The sequence below is a fragment of the Lissotriton helveticus genome, chromosome 9 (genome assembly GCF_964261635.1).
Source record: "Lissotriton helveticus chromosome 9, aLisHel1.1, whole genome shotgun sequence".
Classification (NCBI taxonomy): domain Eukaryota; kingdom Metazoa; phylum Chordata; class Amphibia; order Caudata; family Salamandridae; genus Lissotriton; species Lissotriton helveticus.
In genome coordinates, this window is record NC_136070.1 from 66857338 (window position 1) to 66873860 (window position 16523).

The 16523-nt window shown below is 45.0% G+C and overlaps 1 protein-coding gene across 4 annotated transcripts in view; it reads left to right on the forward strand.

Moving 5' to 3' along the window:
* Nucleotides 1-16523, forward strand: part of PCNX1 (pecanex 1) — a 486917-nt gene that overhangs the window by 413315 nt on the left and 57079 nt on the right. For all 4 annotated transcript variants that reach the window (XM_078659468.1, XM_078659469.1, XM_078659470.1 and 1 more), the window contains exon 29: nt 16128-16228. In XM_078659468.1, the coding sequence (XP_078515594.1) occupies nt 16128-16228 (101 nt within the window). The remainder of the gene's footprint in view (nt 1-16127; nt 16229-16523) is intronic.

Below are 16523 nucleotides of genomic sequence, written 5' to 3' on the forward strand. Positions count from 1 at the left end.
AAGACTAATCTCCAGGCATTAAGGTGAGTGGTGAGCAGGGACCTAGGCAGCACCAACAGAACACCACCAGCTGCACGAGGTTGGCCGGGTACAGGGTGAAAAACGCGTCTAGAGCCTAATGTATTTCAATGGAGATCGGTCACTGCAGTAACAAGCTGCAGGCTCTGGGCCTGAGGCCAGTCGGGCTGAACCAGCAAGTGTGCTCAGGCCTGGTGATGCTTGAGGATGGGGGGGGGGGGGGAGAGACACCTGTAGTCCTCTTCTCCAAGGCAGAGGGGAGACAGGTACAGAGGTGCCGTTAGACATCCGGTTTTTCCTTACCGGAACAGTCGCAGTAGAGGGGGCTTCGTGAAGAAGCTGCAGGCGGTGTCGGGGAGTCGAGGAGGGGTAAAACCGTGATGGACTCGAAGGCTAGAGGACCTTATTTGAAACCGGAGACCCACTGCATTGTAAACATGTGAACAGAAATGGAAAGAACCGTTTTACAAATAGTTACCAGCAACAAGGGCAGATAAAAACTATATGGTCAGCGAAGTGGGAGGGGGAACAGGAGTGCTTATGTCAGCAGAAATGATTGACAGACAACAGATGTACTGGCAGCTACAAACTCTCAGCACGTACATTGCTTTGAGCTGAGTGAAAAGGCAAAAGAACTACGAAGGAAACCTGTTGGACCTGGCCCTTTTTGGCAGGTTCACCCCTAAACTTTTTGCTTTTTCCTAGCCTGTTTCTGGAACCTGGTGTTGGTGATTTTAGGCCGTGGCGCACTTTTTCACTGTGGTACAGGGTAACGTGCGTGAGCTCTCTGTGTATGTGTGGTGAGTGACCTGCCCTCCCATAGGAATGAATGGGGAATATGTATGCCCATGGTAGTTCCTGATGTGTGGGGAGTGCAGGGTCGAGTTTGGTATGTACGAACTCGTGAGATTGAATGCTGCACAATGGTATATGCGGCATGATTGTGTCTAGTGTAGAAGTGCCACTTTTAGAAGTTGGCATATTTGTGTAGTCTGTGGCTGGCGTATGATTGGCTGGAGCCTGGCCCCAGGAGTGCCTGGGCCTGCTTGTGGATTGACTGTCTGGTTTGAGGATGACAGGGGCTGGGGAGCCCCCAGGAGGTTGTCTGAGTCAGCCCGTGGATGAAAGGCTGCATCTGCTGCCAGGGAAGTGGGAGGAGATAGCACCTGGGAGTGAATAGGGCTGTGCCTGCCTGACCACAATGCTGGCTCCACCTCCTGCTGGGCGACTGTCACCTCTGTCCCTGATACTGAAAGAAAGAAGGAAGCCAGGAAGCCCAAGGGCTCCAGCAACACCCAAGAACTGGTTTAGACCGGGCTCAGGGCCCACTTGCACAAAGACTTCAAAGGACTTCAAAGACTTTTAGGGGTATAAGAGAATGACCCCTGACTACAGAAGATTAGATTCTACAATCAAGAGGAACCTCTGCTGGAAGAAGGACTGCTGAAGAACTGAAGGAAGATTGCCTTGCTGTGTGCTCTAAGGGCTGACCTGTTCTGCTGTCTAACTGAAGCTGAGAAGAAGAAAGGGACTTTGCTGTGTGCTGTGACCCTGCCTGCTTGAACTAAAAAGACCTTGCTGTGTGCTGTGTCTTCAACTTGAATCTCCAAGGGCCTGAGAAGAGCTGGCCTCCTGTTTGGCAACCCAGGGACATAAAGGTTGCCAAGGACTACAAAACTCTGCTGTGTCCCCTGAAGCTGCTGTGGGCTGAAGAGATCGTGAGCACTGCTGTTTGCCCCGTGTATCGCGCTGGCTGCTCTCTGACTCGATTGAGAGTACCGCGCTGACCACGCCTACCGTGCTGCCAGATCGACGTGTTCATCGACACGTAATTTGTGGAGGCCGAAGGGTTGTGGGCCTCCCCAGTGCAGGGCGCATCGAAACAACCTGTGCGCAGTTTCACCACTGCGGCCCGGGGTTAGAAAACACCCTACGAAGTGCCCCGTACCTTGCCGGTACCGACGAAGCCGAGAACGAGCCCGCTGCTCCCTGATTGGAGGAGGGAGCCGAGCCCCCTCACTAACGCCGCGACTGGATTGGCCCGTGCGCCGTAGCGTCATCGCCGAGGCCGTGAGGTGGTTGGTTGCCAAGGACACGTCATTGCAGGCCTGCCCCGGGAGCCGCACTGCCATTGGCTGACTCCCGGGTGAGTGTAGAGGCTTGCCCAGAACGCCGCGACCGTATTGGTCCACGGCGTCATCCTCGTCGAAGCGCCGAAACCAGCGAGGGATCCAGCATCGAGTCCTCTCCGGGACCGGATCTCGCCGAGGGAGCCGCGTGTGAGTTCCCAGCCCCTGGCCTGTTGTCCCGGCAATAGAGTGTTGCTGAATCTCCCCCGCCGCTCGTTGGATTGCCGAGAGCGGGCGGGAGAGCAACCGGGACCGGCCGGGGCTGACATCAGAGGTTTACTGACATCAAGGCTTCTGGGGTGAGCGCGTCATTACAAGGAGCGGGATATTAACCCGCTAGTGTCCATGAAGGTGCTGGCACAACCATCCGTGAGGCGCTCACATTGTTGGGGCTCAGTAGTTTGAAGAGCCAGTGTATTAGGTTACTTACCTGCTGGCATTGCTTTTACTGCTCGTCTTTTTTGAGAGCCAATTTGAAATAAGTCAGTAGCACTATTTTTACTACTGATTTTAAGAGACTTGAGACTGATTTTTCTATTAGAACTTCCTGAACACAAGTGCAACCATTAAGATTAAGTGCAACATTTTCCTAAAGAAGTAACTATCGTGTACTGTTGATTTTTACTGCTGCAACTAGATAGTTATATTTTTTATATATACTTACCTGTGTGGTCTCAGTTTGTGGTGGATTGGGGATCATTGTGTGTGTTAAGTGCATTTATTATACACATTGCCTTGGGGATAAGCCTGTCTGCTCGAGCCAAGCTACCTAGAGGGTGAGCAGGGGTTATCTACTGTGTGTACTTCTTCACCCTGACTAGAAGCAAGGGTCCCTACTTGGACTAAGGTACTTACCTCTGCCAATTAGAGCCCCCCAGATCTAACAAAACCTAAATGGACACCTCAGCCAAAATGGCTGTTGCTTATGCCAAATAAAATATTACACGTTTTCCACAGACGGCCCTTTTGGTATAAGCTAAGACATTTTCATATGCTTTAAAAAGGGTATGATAACTATCATGGATATCAACCAGCATCATATCGCTGACTTCTCGGTCTATTGCTAAACGAGCACTTACATTTTGGACATTTGTTTTAGATGGTAGACAAGTAGTACAAGTGGAAATACAGAGGAAACAAAGCATTGACCCGCATTGGATACATAAACAACAAGAGAAGAGAATAGCTATAATTACGAACAAGGCTGATAGTATTTTCAATCCCCATACAGAAAATACGCTCCAGAACCATCCAGCCCAAGTCGGTGTTCCTGAATCTTGACGTATCTCAGTGGCGGCTATTTTATGCATTTTGGAAAGGGTATCATAAACAGAAGGGGCGTGGTCAGGGATAAAGACACAACAACTACTACCGATAATGCGACATGCTCCACCACAATCAGCTAGAACCCCGTCTAGCACCATTCGGTTTTGCAAAGTCACAATTCTCATAATTTGGAGTTCTTCTGTAATATTTCAATTGCTGTCTGATTAGTCACAGCCTCTACTACACGGGTTAAGCACCTGATTTTTCTGCTATTTAAAGCTGCACCAACAAAGAAAGAGTCCCAAATTAAAGTCCACATATTGCTGTAATGCAGTGTCAGTTTGATCCACTTCATCATTACTTCTAGTTCTTTTGAATTGGTTCAAGGAAATGTCATTAAACAGTTTCTGATCTTTATGATAAGATGTAGGTGCTAGGAACACAGGAGGAAGCAAGAAGGACATGTAGCAAATTCCGGTCAATCCGATTAGTAGATGACAGTAGCCTTTGCTCCCACAAATGAAATAAGTGTTGCGTGAGGATAGAAAACTGGTATTGTTTCTTCCAGTAATGTTCAATACTGTGATAGTCACTTTTTCCCACTGGGATACTACCAAACTGCTCACACAAAGATTTGTTCAGGCTCTAGTAACAGCGATGACAAAAGGCCTGTTACCTTTGGCCGTTCTAGTGTTGGGGAAAACATAACGTGTGTAGGAATTTCCTCTGTGATACTACTCCATTTCCTATACAGTTCCTTTGGCTTGTGGGTCCCCTTCCTCATCGGGGTAACAAACTTTATTAAGCTTTGCATTAAGTCCTCCTACATCAGATAGTGATATTAGCAATTTCAGAGGCCCACAACAGTGCGAACCAGGCTCTACAGGAGCCATTATGCGAGAATGGCAAGGGAATGAAAGGTGGTCCTCCCTTCTTCTGATGTGCTGGCATCATTCCGCATTCCCAGCAGTTGGTAGTGTTTGTAGCATTATGAGTATGATGCAACATTTGTATGAAAGTGTTATTGAGATAAGATATTCAGTGTTTTCTTTCATGATAGGGAAGAGTAAAATAATAATGTTGGGTGGAGACAGGAGTAGTAGCAGTCAATACATTTCGAGCCGGAGCTACTTCCTCTACAACCCACATTATGACAGCAATGATGACAACAGTCAAAGTTAGTCCAATAGCGAACATCATGTTTTTACTACAGACTTTTGCAGCATTCAATTTCTTCTCCTACGGCATGTTCATTACGTCGGTAAACAACAAAACAGATGGTGCCCCAAGGCAGGCGTTGGTTTCTTCACTAACGTTGAGACGAGTAGTCACTAATAGGCTACCCCCCTTTGTAGTCCGTCTTTAACCACCCAGGACAGTGGCTCGAACAGTCTTTCTGCGATGAAATGACTTCCTTTCTGGATCGAAGCAGATATCTAGATGTACCAGGGATCGTGTGATCCAGGAATACTTCCTCAGGTCTTTCAGGTGACACAGCCTGTCCTTTCTCGGTGACCAGGATGTCGCAGTGATCTGTCAGCACAGCTAGGCTCACAAGGGCATGCAAACTTTACGACAGTTAATAGCATGCACCCAATTCTTCCGGTTGGTCACTCGTACCGCAGTATTGGTAGCCAAGAGGACTTGCTCTGGTCCACGCCAACAGGGTGCCAGGGAACTGGTTCGTGAAACTACTTTGTCAAGACAAAGTCGCCAGGCCGCAGATCATGGCCATCACCCTGCGACCTGTCTGGAAGGGCTTCCCTTACCTGCTGATAAATAGAAGACAAGCTGTCCGTTAACTGAGACAAATAGTCACTCATCAACACATGGGGTACATCATGTATAGGGCGAGGCTTAGGGATTCCCCAAATATTCATATGCCTGCCAAACACAACCTCATATGGCATAAGGCCAGATCGTGTATGTGGTATTGATCTGATAGAAAGTAATGCTAGGGGCAGGGCATCAGGCCACTTCAAAGACGTGGACGCCTGTATTTTAGCCAATTTCAGTTTCAGGGTGGAGTTATAATGTTCCACTAAGCCTGCTGATTGTGGATGAAAAGCTGCATGAAAGTTCTGCTTAATCCCCAACCCTTTTATGACATATTCGACTACTTGCCCAATGAAATGAGGTCCGTTGTCACTCCATAAGACCCGACAAATGCTGAATCGAGGGAAGAACTCCTTTAGGAGTACTTTCGCTGTTCTGAGAGCTGTATTATCCTTTGTAGCATACGTCTCCACCCATTTACGGAAAGCACAAACCACTACCAAGACATATTTTAAGTTATTACAGCGCTCAAACTGAATGTAGTCCATTTGCAGGACCTCAAAATGTGCAGTTGGTGTCGCAAACCCTCCTGTTGGAGTTTGTGTTCCCTTTCCAGGATTATACCTAAGACAGACCAAACAAGACTGGACCATCTTTTTAGCAGTGCCAGCAATGTCAGGATGATCCCAAACTTGCATGAGTTTTTTTTGCCATTGAGGATGCACCAACATGTGCCGGCCCATGTGCCATGTGAATCATGGGGAATAAGTAAGCTGTGGGTAACTTTCATTTGGTCATATCTTTATTCCTCCAACAGCCCTCCTCATCCAGTGCTCCCTCCTTGGACCATTGGTCTAGTTCATCAGCGTAAGCAGATTCTTGCATGTCCAGCACCTCGTGCCTGGCATGCCAACGTTCAGATTGTGACTTCACCACATACATGGATGTGGTACTTCGCTGCATTGCGGTTTCACGTGCTGTGTGATCTGCAAAGGCATTACCTTCTCCTATTTTATCAGTCACTTTCTTGTGTGTACTACAGTTAATAATTGCCACTTTCTTTGGATATGTTAGGGCAGTAAGGAGATTATGTACCAATTCTCCATGCACTATCTGTGTCAGATGTGAGGTGAGAAAGCCCCTTTCTTTCCATAAGCGGCCAAAACTGGGTGCCACCCCGAAAGCGTGCTGGCTGTCGGTAAAAGTGTTAACAAGTAAGTCTGTACTAAGCTCACATGCTCTCGTTAGTGCAATCAATTCGGCCGCTTGGGCTGACTTCTGTGGGATGCGAGCTGTTTCAACTACTATCTGAAGTGTTGTTATCGCATAGGCAGCAGATGTAGTGCCATCAGGCAATTTTAGACACGTACCGTCAATCCATAACTCCCCATCAACACTAGAGAGAGGTGAATCTTGTAAGTCAATGCAGCCTTTTGTTTGTTTGATATACAATCATGTGACTGTGGCTGATTAGATGGAAATGGCAACAATGTGGCAGGGTTTATTTATTTATTTATTTATTTTATTTATAAAGTTTTATACAGCGCGAACTTGATCCCGAAGGATATCAGAGTGCTTTACAATTTGAGGCAATTAAATAACTTCCCACCCTATTCCCCTATAAACCCACATCCCACTATGGAACTAAAAATGCAAAATTAGAACAAAAAATGTAATGAGGTGCGGTGCCAAACATACATATCTGGTAAAAGCGTCTAACAGGTGGCAAGTAAGAAAAAGTTTTGCATCCCTGAGCCGATTTTTGTTTGCGCTTCAGGATTAAGAAGAAATGGCAGCTTTGTCAGTTGATATATTTATTTATTTATTTATTTTATGTATAAAGCTCTATACAGCGCGAACTCGATCCCGAAGGACGCCAGAGCGCTTCACAACCTATGGCAAAGGCAACAAATGAGAACAGGGCATATACATCTAAATCTGGATCAGACCCTTCCAACTGACGCCGGCACATTTGCCATGTGCTCACAGTTCAGGGGAGTGGAGAATAGGAGCAGGGAAAGAGGAGCAAAAAGGAGGGGAGAAGAAAGGTAGAAGGTCTCCCAGGTGTAATAAAGTATTTGCCTAGGATCACTTTTGGTAAAGCAGGGAAGCCACGATTGGCCAGCATTCAAACCTGGTTCCCTGATGACACATGATCAGTAGCTGTAGCCTCTAGTGTATGCTTGGCTCGTTTTAGGCCTGAGGTTCCAAGACGACCTCAAGACAATCCAGTGCCAGGTCTCTGGCTCGAGCCTGGCACGATCTATCAGTGGCTTTCTCAACACTATTTTATATGGAAAGTAAATTGATGTAATGCTTTGCTTCACTTTGTGCCACACAAGCTCCTATGCAAAGTCATAGTAAATAACCTTCACACTCTACTCTTCTCTGCTGCGTTCCAATTGTTACAGTGAGGGGTCAAAAGTGTCAATTCATATCCTGTCAAGCGAGCACTAGTCAAATGCTGTGTTTTTGTTTGATTTAGCAAAGCATCAACAGAATGGGGTACTAACACAGGCAGTTTGTGACAAAACTATTCCTTAACTCTGACGTATTGATGCAGCCATTGCTGCCACTGCCCGTAAACATCCAGGCAGCGCACGGGCGACTGGGTCAAGGACAGCTGAGAAATATGCACAAGGACGTTGCTTATCACTGTGTGTTTGTTAAAACCGAGAGGGCACAACCTTCCCTCTCGTGGACATAGAGTGTGAAAGTATTAGTGTAGCCTGGAGTTCCTAACACTAGTGCAGAGCAAAGAGCTTGGCGTAACTGTTGGAAGGCATTCTGACATTCAATAGTCCATGGGAGGGGCATCGGAGTGTCTTTAGTCAAAAGGGCCAACAAAGGCTTAATAATGTATGAAAAACAAGGGATCCACTGCCTGCAAAATGAAGTGAGGCCAATCAGTGCACAAACAACCTTCTGGGTACGGGGCACAAGAGTGTCTAAAACAGACTGAATGCGGTCTGGTGTAAGTGCATGTCCCTCCTTAGACAGGAGCTGACCTAAATAGGTAACCTGCTGTCTACAAAATTGCAATTTCTTTTGCGAGACTTTGTGATTGTGAGAGGCAAGAAATTATAACAATAACAGTGTTCCTTCGTCACACTGCTAAGGGGTATCTGCAGCTAACAAGATGTCATTGACGTATTGAATAAGAGCCACCCCTTTTGGTACAGGAAAGGAATCAAGCTGCCTTTTTAATGCCTGACTGTAAAGGCTGGGTCTCTCTGTATAGCCCTGTGGAGCGCTACAGAACCGATATGATCTATTTTTCAGGGTGAACCCGAACAAATAACGGCTGTCAGGGTGAACGGGTATCGAGAAGAAAGCATTCTTCAAATCGATCACCGAAAATGTAGTGCCAGTAGGTGGGACCATAGTGAGAAGTGTAGTGATATCAGAAACTACTGAATATTGGGGCACTACAATTTTAATAACTTCTCGCAAATCAATAACGAATCTGTAAATTTTAGTGTCAGTGTCTTTTTCCAAAATAGGAAGGTCAGGGCTATTGCAAGTGTTATAGGGGACCTCTTCCACCACCCCAACTTTAATCAAATCCTGAACAATGTGTGCCAATGCTTCTTCACCTTGTATTGGGGCAGGCAAGGCAATGAAACACCCTCCTTTACTTGAATATGTACAGGTGGAATAACCATTTGACCCACATCAGTATCTAATTTAGCCCACAAAATACTGGGTAAGGATGCCAGTGCGACATCCTCATTGATAAGACAAGACCTCTCAACCATTGGATAATTGTCATTCAAAATAACATGCACACCTTCCGGAGAACATCGTATAGTGGCCCAAAAAAATAAGCATATCAATACCCACAATGTTATCCCGTGTGGTAGGGGAGAGCAAAAATGGCATTCTGCAGTAAATTTATCAAGTCTGAATTAAAGTGGCTGTGAAAGTGGGCTAGGTGTAGGTGTGCCATCGAATCCTATCGATGTTTTCATTGTGCCGGACAGGGGAGCCCTAGGAACCAATTTTTCAGACAGAGCACTATGAGTAGCCCCTGTATCAACCAGAAACCGAGCAGTAGATCCCCAGACGTTTGCATCAACATAAGGACCCATTTGATCTACTGGCACCTCAACGGGTTCCTTCCCCAATCCTAGGCTTTCCTATGCATAAGCAGAATCTGAAAGAGCATCAGCAGAATAATCAGACATTTGATATTGATTTCGTCTATCAAAAGTATTAGAGTAATTTGGTCCTTGTTCAACTGCTTCAAATCTGGGGGCGAGCTCCCATACCTCCCCAGTTTCCTGAATTCCCTGTGCGTCCTCTCACATTGCCCCTTCCCCACTGATACTGCTGACCTCGCAAAAGAGGGCACTCAGAACACCAATGTCCAGTCTCTTTGACTGAAGTGCACTGGGTTCCTGCTAACCAGGTCCCCTGTGAACAAGGTAACTGTGCAATTGTTCCACATTTCGCAAGACCTTTAGCACCCCTGTAAGTGCCTAGGGCCTGGTTAGTAAAGAGGTCCTGAAGGGCTGCAGCATGTATTGTGACACCCTAAGGGACCCACCACCAAACTCATACAGCCTGCCATTGCAGGCCGCGGGGAGTGGTGAAGACAAAAGTGAAAACGGGACATGGCACACACCTGGTTTGCCATGTTCCCAGATACTGAATGAAATAAATGTAAGTCACCCCTACAGCAACCCTTACAGCCCTAAGGCAGGGTGCATTATATTACATGTGAGGACATATCTGCTTGAGCAGATTTGCCCCTGTGCTGTCTAGTCCAATTACTAGACCGTAAAAGCGAACAGCGAATCCATCTTGAGTGCATGTCCTGGACACTGGTCATTACAAGTTCCCCAGCTTCATGATGGCTTCACTGAAACCTATGGTGTTTGGCATCAAACATCTTGTCTTTATAAATACATACTGATGCCAGTAGTGGATGTATTAAAACACACCCACCCACCCAAAGGGCACCTTAGAGGTGCCCCCGAAAACTAACCACTAGTGCACTGGCTGACTGGTGTGGACCATCCTGTCACCACAAACAGGTTTCTGACCCCCTCTGCAGGAGAGAGCCCATGCTGTCTGAGGTCAGGCAAATACCAGCTCTGCCGGAGGTGTTGTCACCTCCTTCAAGCAGGATGGCTAGCAATCAACCTATCAAGGCAAGATGCTTCAGAGGCCTCTGCTGATTTTGGTATGTGAACCCGGCTTCCCCCAGACAGGGGATGTGTCACTTACTGCCCAGGGCCCATTTGGCACCAGGACTGGTGGAAAAATTAGCTAATAAGGATGCGTGTTCACTATCAGGTTAGTTACACCCCTAAGGTGGGTTACCCGAAGAGAACATTAAAATTAGAAATCCCCCATCTTGTTTTTTTGTGAAATCAGATACACTGGGTAAGGGTTGTGCCCACTCCCCACAGGAAGTGGCCGTATAGGGGTGTAGCCACTATAAAGGTAAGTAGCCCATTGGCTACTACCTTACATCCCCTTAGCGCCCCTAAATTGAGTATTTAGGTGGCACCCCAACACCAAAAACTCAGATTCCAAGGATACAAGAAATAGAGGACAAAGCGGAGCAAAGAAAGCGAAAACTGACAACCAGCTGTGGACTTTTTGGCACCAAACTCTGCCTGCCTGCACCTGTTCCGACAATAGTGACACACCAACTCGTCCTACCACTGTACATCTGCCAAGAATCCCAGTGGGCTGCCAGCACTTCACAAATTATTAGCAATCTCCCTTGGAGTAGAGGAGCTACTCGCCTGCAGGAACCAATCTATAAAGTCCAGTCTACCGTTGTGCTGTCCCCTGGTTCCACCAACACAGCAGCTGCCCAGGAAGAGGTAGTTGTGCTCCAGGAGGTCAGGTCCAGCTCCCCACCAAGTGATAAGACGCAAGGACCAACCGGAGCTGCACAGCACCAATACCTGGGCTACAGGACCCCTTGCAGCAACCAAAGCCTGTTTGAGTCCAATCCAGACTCCAGCGACTCCATAACCAAGCAGCCATTGAGGAACGTCTGCACTGCAGAGACCCACTTAGAGAGTGGCTCAGCTGCCCTGATTTTTGTCCCATCATCTAGCGATACCAACAACTGTCAGTGCTCATGATGCACAAGCTGAACCCACCTAACCACTCTGCACCTGAGCACCCCTGTCCGGGTCTCTGAGAACCGACTATGCTTCCTTACTCCCAGGTTATTCACGAACCGAACCCCCAGGTGGGAGCTAACAGACTTGTCCCCCTCTGCAGCCTTTTTCTAGGTGCACTAACTATTCTACCCTGCCCCACCCCCCTTTCTCCTTTGGTGTCGCACGCAAAGCATCAACCCGACCAGCACCATTGCTCCAGGGCAGGTAAAGGCATTAGCTGGCGGGTCTTTCACTGGACCTTGGTGCCCTACCACCTTAAGTCCGGAAGAGGACCCCCAGAAACCTATTGCAAGTAACTGTTTGCACTATATGCTTTTATTTTCCCATTGGAAGGCATTGCTGTGTAAAGACGTTTTTAAGTGAACTTATCTGTAAACATCAATATCTCAAAGTACTTACTTGAGCCCAAAGGTCTTGGTGTTGAAATGTATATAATTTTTTTTTTTTTTTTATAAGTTAGTCTTGGATTTATTCTAGAGTGTGTGTCTCATTTATTGCCTGTGAGTACAACAAATGCTTAGCACAACCCTCTGATAAGCCTCAACTGCTCGCCCACACTACCACAAAAGAGAGCATTTGGGTTTGTTACTTTTGCCTCTGTAAACCAATGGGGGTTGCCTGGACTCTCTGCACACTGTACCTCGTTTTGGTGCACTATATAGAGAGCCAGCTGCCTACAGTGAACTATCCTGTAATGACAAAGTAAATACTGGCGATACAGGCATTGGTGAAGGGCAGCAGTTACATCATCACCACGCTGATCAAGACAATATTGTTGACATAGTGGACAGTCCCTTGGCTTCATCCATTTCTGTGGCTCTTTTGTCACCCCAAGAACTGATAGTTAAGCGCAAGAACGATGCCTCCCCAACCACGACTAACCAAGGTTGGAGATCCTACGGATGATGGCTCATTCCATATCAAGAAGTATTGTAACAAACTATCTGACATCTTACTGGAGCAATTGCATCCCCTCTTCAAATGTTAGAACACATTGAGGCTCAGCTTGACAACCTATATTGGACCAAAACAGACAGACCCCTAATTCCTGTTGTCATTACAGCGCACAGTTGGTAAAGCGTCCCGAGGGAGCCCGTTCAACTAATGCTGATGAAAATAAACCCCATCTCATAAACGCAAGTAGTCCTGAAGGAGTGATCTGCCAGGAATCAGTTTTCGGATGGGTAGGAAACCTATCCAGTCCAATGTCGATATGCAATATATTCAGTTTGTTCTAAATTCAACAATGAGATTAGGCGTATGTAAAGTATAAAACTAACTGTGAGATCTGATGACTTTGAGGGACATGGGGGTGTTAAGTAAATTGTTCGTCGAGCTGTGAATGGCTGCTGTCAGCAAGTGAATATGAAAACGACTTTAGAAGATAAAAAGCAGTACGTGCACTTGTTGCCTAGGCATACTGTGCAGAAGATCATAGCCTCAACAGAAGAGTAAATGTTTAAAAGGGACATCTGCACCAAGATGCTACACATTGAGGAAGGTCCTGTTCTTCTATTGTACAAAAAGTGGTTCTGCACGGGGACAGGTCTTTCCGGTAGTGCAGTTCTTGGGGACAATATGCATACTGTATCATTTCCACTCTCCTAGACAATCTGGTAATAATTCAACTGCAGTTAGGGAGAAAACAATCAGCCAAGTTTTTCAACTGAGGGGTCTGACAAGGCTGTATCCTAGCACATTTTTAATTTCTCATATCTACAAATGGGCTTGAGGCATTTTTATTGTAGAGAAATCTAGTTTTCCCAGGGATAGGTAGTCATTTTGTCCTGTTCCACTCATATGCAGACAATAGCGTCCTCTTGGCAAGGACAGCTATAAGCTCTCAGAAATCCCTTGATGCTTTTACAGATTTTATGATATTTCTTGATTTAAATGTTAATTTTAAGAAATCATATATTATGGTATGTGGCCCCAAATCTACAAAATCTAAAAAAAAATGTTGATGCAGGAAAAAGAGATGGAAAAAGTCAAAAGTTTTTTTTATTTGCATAATCTAATACACAATTGCCATGGGACCCTCTGTTGACTTTAAGAGCGCAGTAGACCACTAGGGCCATTGATGCTCTTTTTCGGGTTGCAGAAACCGTTAAAAGAATTGTTAACTCTTTATAAAGCAAAATGCCTTTCCATTGCTACATATGGGTCAGGAGTGTAGGGGTCCAGCAGGAGTAACAAGCTTCAAGTCGTAGAGAGTAACTTTATCAGAAGACTTTTGATGGTACCCAAAAGTGCCTCTAACATTCTGTCACTCTAAATTAGGTCCTGAACATAATTAGGACCACATTGCCCTCGCCCCCTTGTGTTCTGGGTAAAGATTTGTCTGTCAGAGGACTTAGCTTTTTCAAGAGCCATTATCAGGGATTGCCTTGCTTCCTCTAATGTTGAGAAGATCCCCTGGTTTCACCATCTGAAATGGATGTTTTGGTTTGTGATCTTTTTGAAAACCCCCAAAACATGACCCCTGAAGTAAATGACCTTATTAAATTGGCTTTTTTGCTAGGGCTAGTAATCATTATTGGCAACCCCAGATATACCATGGAATACGGAGTCGAGTTGAGGTTAGTCCTCTGGCCAACCACTTACACTTTTATTTAGGTTTTATCATGAATTCACAATAAAGAATTTATCTTGCAAGGTTTCGGTTAGGCACAGTGCACCTTTTGGTAGCTTCTCCAGGTCCAGCTTATGCTGTCCTTGTGATTAATTCGTCCAAAGCACCCTGCATTTTTTTTTAGTATTTTGTGCACTTAACAAAACAAAAAGAGCAAGATTTATGCTCCCACTATTAAAAAAGCAATGTCCCTCTACCTATCGCGAAGGTTTCAAATGCCTGTATTAATTTGTCACTATTGACATATGTACGGCGGTTGTGAACTTTGAGGGGTGCCAGTGCAATCAGAAAGTGATACTATTTCATGTCATGTTGACATTTTAATTTTGTTTTTCTCCCGAACAAGGTATGCAAATAGGTTTGGTTATATACCTTACTTTTAGCAATTGTTGTGTATTTGATTATGTGCTTCTATGAATTGCTTGTTGAATCGATCAACTTCTTTTGAGGATGATGAATTGCTAGGAGTAATGCACTAGCATATTGGTACCTATTTAGGGCGTATTGTTTAAAAAATGTTATATTCTTAACCATTGCATGTGTGCATTTTTATTCCATCTATCTCAGTGAGTTATTTTGAGTGTCCAATACTAGAAAATACCATAGATAATCCATGTGTCATAGCGGGCTCTTAAGGAGTCCATTTTTAAGGACTCTTTTTGAGGTTTTTGCTTCTTTGGTTTTGGTCTTCGTATTGGGGTAGCACTTTGACAATCGATGTATCATGGATGAAATCGATCTTTTTATTTACACTGTTATGAGCTATGATTCGTATCTATTCAAGTTTTTATGTATTCATAATGCTTTTCCACAGTGCACATTATGGTTCATTGAACCGAATTAAAGTTGATTGATTGAACTGCACAAAATAGCACTTCAGAGAATAATACTTTTTTCTAGTACTGTAAAAGAATGCCTAATGGACCAACAAGACAATTAAGCTCAGGAAATATACTGAAAACAGTTAAGACTTGCAAACATGAAAGTAAGAACCTTATTTAAAGCAACACCACAACTAAATAAATCTACTTTACAAGAAAGCTAGAGTATTTAAAAAATGTGTGTTACTGTAGTGTGAAGTAAAATTATTCCATAAGGTAAAACATATACATAATAATTTGAAAAAATATACTACTGTTTCCGTTATTGTCAAAATAAACTGTCAAAGTCCAAACAGATGCAGAGACCTGAGTTAGATAGAGGGAGATAACTAGCAATGTCCTACAGGTGTGTGAGGGAAGAGGCTGGACGTGGGTCTTTTCACAGGGATAGCAATGTTGTGGGTACATCTAGTGATTTGCCCGCTGAATACCAACAAACTCAGTCATAGATACTTACTAAACCACACTTGCAACACTTAGCCCAGATTATTTGCTTTCAAATCACTCTGCCCCTCGTTCAGTCATGAGCCCCCTTTTATTCATTGTCGTAAAAGTTTGCCTTTCGCTGAAACCTGGTGGCATGCCATCGCTCATTCACTGAACCTCATTCACCTTTCTTTACTGCCTCACTCAACCACTTTCATATCACTTAGTTTCACACTAGGCCATACAGACACCCCTCGACTCTCTCACTCACCCCCTTTCTCTAACTGGATCACTCAACCATATTCACATCCCTTAGCTTCAGCACTCAACCACTTTCATATTTTTCACTCTGGCGCTCTACAACATGTACTTTCCTTAGCCACAGCGCCTATGCTCCCTCACCACCAATCACCTCCCTTATTTAGCCACACTCCTAAATCAGCCAGTGATTAGCATTTGGGATAAGTTCTCAAATCATTGATTATCAGACATTAGTACCATGCAGTCTTGTCATTCATCAGTTGACCGCTTTTAAGCCTCCTTTCATATCTTCACTATGTTACTGCTCCACTCTTGGTGTCTCGATTTGAAGAGAGCTTAAATGCCTCTATTGCCATTTATAGAATTTGTTTAGTTTTACACTTAAGAGTTAACAGTTTGCACAATCCAGTAAATGGATACATATTGACCATGTATTGTAGCACATTCCCAAATGTCTCCACTAAGACCAGCCGCGCAGTTGATATAGTTTCTGTTCCCCCATAAATGGACACAGCACTGAAAATGCTTTGTTTGTTTTCTTCTGTTATATGGCGTCATTATCCATTGCTCCTGTTTTTTCTATCTCCAGCAACTGGATGCTGATACAAATTCTACCCTGGTTACTCTGTGTTACGGACTGTGTGTTCTCGGAAGAAGGGCATTGGGGACCGCTTCTCATCACATGTCCAGGTACAAATATTCTTAATTTATGTTAATGTTTATCCAATTGAAGGGGAATGAAAAATGCACACATTTTTCAGTATCTGTCGTTCATCCATCCATGTGTAGAGTCTTTTGATAGAAGTCAGTTAGTTGTGTGTGCTATCTGCTGTGTATATTATCCGTTTAGGTAGTTTTCACTACTTATATTGCCAGCTTGCCTATGCCCCATGACATGTACATCACAATTGCTGGGTGCTTTAGGACACCATGTGGCTAACATCCGGGCTAGATTTTATCCATGGGCACCGAGCTGATCGGTTGC